General features: G+C 46.0%; 1 protein-coding gene across 1 annotated transcript; it reads left to right on the forward strand.

Moving 5' to 3' along the window:
* Positions 1 to 290: 290 nt before the first annotated feature.
* Positions 291 to 872, forward strand: LOC135223992 (uncharacterized). Its single transcript, XM_064262914.1, has one exon. The coding sequence runs from the start codon at positions 291 to 293 to the stop codon at positions 870 to 872; it is 582 nt and encodes a 193-aa protein (XP_064118984.1).
* The last annotated feature ends 3,493 nt before the right edge of the window (positions 873 to 4,365 follow it).

The following is a 4,365-nucleotide window of genomic DNA, read 5'->3' on the forward strand; positions in this document are numbered from 1 at the left end:
GAGGAGAAGCTGGTTGATAAGGCCCAGAAGCTGACCCAGGCCACCAGGGCTGCCAAACTCACTGCCCCAATGTCGACCTACTGCCTGATGATGGAGGATGCTGAAACAACAGATGTAAACACTGTATACCAGAGGAGGGGCCCAACACATCAGCAAGGGGACAGAGCATCCTGATGCTCCTACCATAGGGAGTTCGGGAAATTCGCCAAGAGTTGTGAAGCCCTTTGCTCATATTCCCCATCAAAAAATGGGGAATGCAGCCAGCCCCACCATCAGCAATGGCTGTGACCATGGCGAAACCACACCGCATAGGCTTCTACATCCGTGATGTGATCTCTGGCTGCAGGATGCTAGTCGACACAAGAGCAATGCAGTCAGTGTTCCTGCAGTCAGGAGATGATCGCAGCCACACTCCTGACATCACCACTGCCCTTGTGGCTGCGAACGGGACCCCCATCTGCTCCTACAGCACAAAGTCCTTGAAAATCTCCATACTTGGCTGCAACTATGTCTGGCAGTTCATCATTGTGGACGTCAAGGCTTCTCTTCTCGGGGCAGACTTCCTGGAGCAACACAGGCTCCTGGTGGACGTGGGCCGCAAGCGCCTCCTGGACACAGGGACATGCCTCTCCCTCCCACTTGCCGCAGGTCCAGGCATACCCACCATTTGCTCCATTGCGCCCCAGATATGGCAACCTCCTGCAGGAGTTCCCAATGTTTTCAAGCAGGAACTTCGTCAGGCGGCTGGGACCCTGGCCAAGCATGGTGTATGCCACCACATCACGACCATGGGGCCCACCCACACATGCAAAGTTCTGCCGACTTCCACTGAACCACCTTCAGGATGCCAAGAAGGCCCTCGCAGAGATTGAGCATATGGGCATCTGTGAGAAGGATTCGAGCCCGTAGGCCTCACCCCTCCACTTGGTCAAGAAGTCAGCTGGTACCTGGAGACTCTGCGGGGATTACCGTCAGTTAAACCTGGAAACGACCCCTAATCACTACCCCCTGCCGAACATGGAGGACCTGACCGGGGCCCTTCATGGAGTGAAGGTTTTCTCAAAAATGGATCTCTTAAAATCTTTTCCAGGTTTTTGTGAATCCCAAATATGTCCCCAAGACAGCTATCATCATGCCATTCAGGTCCTATGTCTTCTTCTACTCATCCTTCGGCCTGAGGAACGCCGGAGCCACCTTCCAACACTTAATAGATAGCATCCTGGGAGACCTGTCCTTCTGTGTCTGCTACGTCAATGATATTTCAATTTTTTCCAAGTCCCCAGAGGTACACCTCCACCATGTTTGAACCATGCTGAAATGCCTCCAAGAGAACGGGCTGGTCATTCGTTTCAATAAGTGCATCTTCGGCGCAGAGAAGGTGGACTTCCTTGGGCACAAGATCTCCGTGTTGGGCGTGTGCCGAACGGCCTCAAAGGTGGACGTCGTAGAGAAGTTCCCAACACTGACGATGATCAGGGACCTGTAGGAATTCATCAACATGGTAAATTATTACTGTTGCTTCATTCCGGACATCACCCACACCATGTCCCCCTTGACAGAGGTCCTGAAGGGGAAGCCAAAGAAGCTGGTGTGGTAACCAGCGAAGCAACAGGCCTTCCATCAGACGAAGATGTCCCTCACCAAGGCCACCTTCCTCGCCCACCGGGACTCCGACACCAGCAACATCGCCTGTAGAGCTGTCCTGGAGCAGACTCACGGATTGCCCCAGTTGCTTGCCATCTAAGCTGAAGCCCACTGAGACCCTGCACACTGCATGGATGAGAATTGAAAGTTGCAGTAACCCTGGGTTCTCCTCGGCCTCTCCACCGCCCACAAGGCCAACAGCGAGGTGTCCCAGGCAGAGAAGGTCTATGGGGAACCACTGGCAGCACCAGGTGAATTCTTCCCGACAAATGCCGACCACGCAGACATCCCAATCATGAGACTTTGGGAAACTGCCAGGAATTCACACCCTGCCTCAAGACTTTCTCTGACAGGATGAGCCACTTCCAGCTAGAAGCCTTACTATCCTGCAAACATGTCTTCATCAGGAATGATGTCCACCACCCACCACTGACGAGGCTTTACCGAGGCCCCTACCGAGTCCTCCGCCACATGGACAAGGCGTACCTCATCCTCAAACTCGGTCGTGAGGATTGAGTCTCCGTTGATAGGCTGAAGCCCGCCTTCCTGATGAACAAGGACGACATCGAAGAGAAACCTGGCAGACGCCCTAGGGTACTCCCACAAAACAGAGTGCCTCTTGAGTTTCCCAAGCCACCCAAACAGGGCCACGGCCACCCACAAACGACAGTCGAACCACCCAGCAGGACCCACTCCAGGGGAGGAATCCTGTCAACCAGCCCTCTGACTAAATCAGGGGTCGAGAGCCCCCCGAGACAGCTGATCTCACGAACTCAGGGCCGCCTCCACCCTCCATCATGCTATTGCAATTAGGCACCCTGACCCGAGAATTTTGTCCTCCAATTATTATTGCATAATTATTGTTGGGGGTGGGGAGTATTTGCAAGGACAATGCTTTTTTCTGTATATATTGTAGCTAATCATCATAGCTGCATTGTTCCTTTTACCCTTCTGTAGAGCATTCTCCAGCCTTGCTGCTCATGTATAATTCACTTATAATCAGTGTTTAAAGCAAATGTTATCTATATAGGTTTGTCTCTGAGAAAACACAAATCGGCATGCTGCGACTCAGTTTTTTCTTTGTTGTTTGAGATTAAGCTGGCCTTATGCCAGCATGGGCCCTTGTTCATAGAGCAGCCCGTAGTTAGTTTTTCTCTCTCGTGGGTCAGGTACTACAAATCCATCCGCACGCTGTACTTACATATAAACCTTCCATACCTGTAATAAAGTTTCTGCAGACTGCTCAATGAGCAAGAGCCCGTGCTGGCATAAGGCCAGCTTAATCTCAAACAACAACACTGTAATAAAGTTAGTACTGCTTTACCTGACTATTTGTCTATACCTCACAATATATATATATATATATATATATGTGTGTGTGTGTGTGTGTATGTATGTGTGTGTGTGTGTTCGATTTTAAATCACGAAGAACTAAAAAAAAAGTGATATTATACGAAGAACAAGTTACAGTCACGAAGGAAAATTTAAACACCGAGGATGCTAAGTATTTTCGTCTCATTAACAAGACATAGTCACATCAACTAAAGATACACAGAGATCAAGGGCCTATATAAATGGTGGTAAAAGTCAAAGGAATACAAAAAGGTTGGGAGGTCATGGAACGGTCAACAGATTAATATCGAAATCTACTTAACCCTCTTACGCCGATTGGACGTATTAAACGTCGAGTCAAAATGTCTCCCGTATGCCGATTGGACGTATCATACATCGGCTCAAAAAAGTTTTTTTAAAAATTCGCGGAAAAATACTTATAGGCCTACCAGCCGAAAACTTTTGTATCACGCGCCTTGGGGGATGCTGGGAGTTCACGGATCAAGGCGTTGTTTTGTTTACAATCGCTACGCAGGCGCGCAAGCGCGAATTTCTTTCTTATCGCACTAAAAAGTATCAGTGACACATCTCGGAAATTATTTCGTCACTTTGACATAATTTTTGCACCATTTTAAATTATCCTTTACATGAAGTATTATATATGAAAATGTGCGCAATTTCATGTAAAATACAACAAAAAAATACTCATGATTGTAGCTTTTATCAATTTTGAAATATTTTCATATAAATAACGATAAGTGCAAAAATTTCAACCTTCGGTCAACTTTGATTCTACAGAAATGGTCGAGAAACGCAATTGTAAGCTAAAATTCTTATATTATAGTAATATTCAATCATTAGCCTTCATTTTTCAACAAATTGGACGTCTCTAGCACAATATTTCGATTTATGGTGAATTTATGAAAAAACTTTTTCCTTACGTTCGTGCGATAACTCTTCCGATAAATTTTTTCGTGCGATTGTCCTCATGTTTGCACCCTTTTAAATTTGCCGTTACATAAAGTTTTATATATGGAAATGTGCGCAATTTCATGCACAATACAACAAAAAACAACCCATGGTTGTAGCTTTTATCAGTTTTTGAAATATTTTCATATAAATAACGTTAAGTGCAAAAATTTCAACTTTCGGTCAACTTTGACTCTACCGAAATGGTCGAAAAACGCAATTGTAAGCTAAAACTCTTATATTCTAGTAATATTCAATCATTTACCTTCATTTTGCAACGACTTGGAAGTCTCTAGCACAATATTTCGATTTATGGTGAATTTATGAAAAAAAAAAAAACATTACGTTCGCGCGGTAACTCTTCCGAAAAAATCAGAATTTTTTTGTGCGATTGTCGAAATGTTTGCACCATTTAAAATT

The sequence above is a fragment of the Macrobrachium nipponense genome, chromosome 10 (assembly GCF_015104395.2).
Source record: "Macrobrachium nipponense isolate FS-2020 chromosome 10, ASM1510439v2, whole genome shotgun sequence".
NCBI lineage: Eukaryota > Metazoa > Arthropoda > Malacostraca > Decapoda > Palaemonidae > Macrobrachium > Macrobrachium nipponense.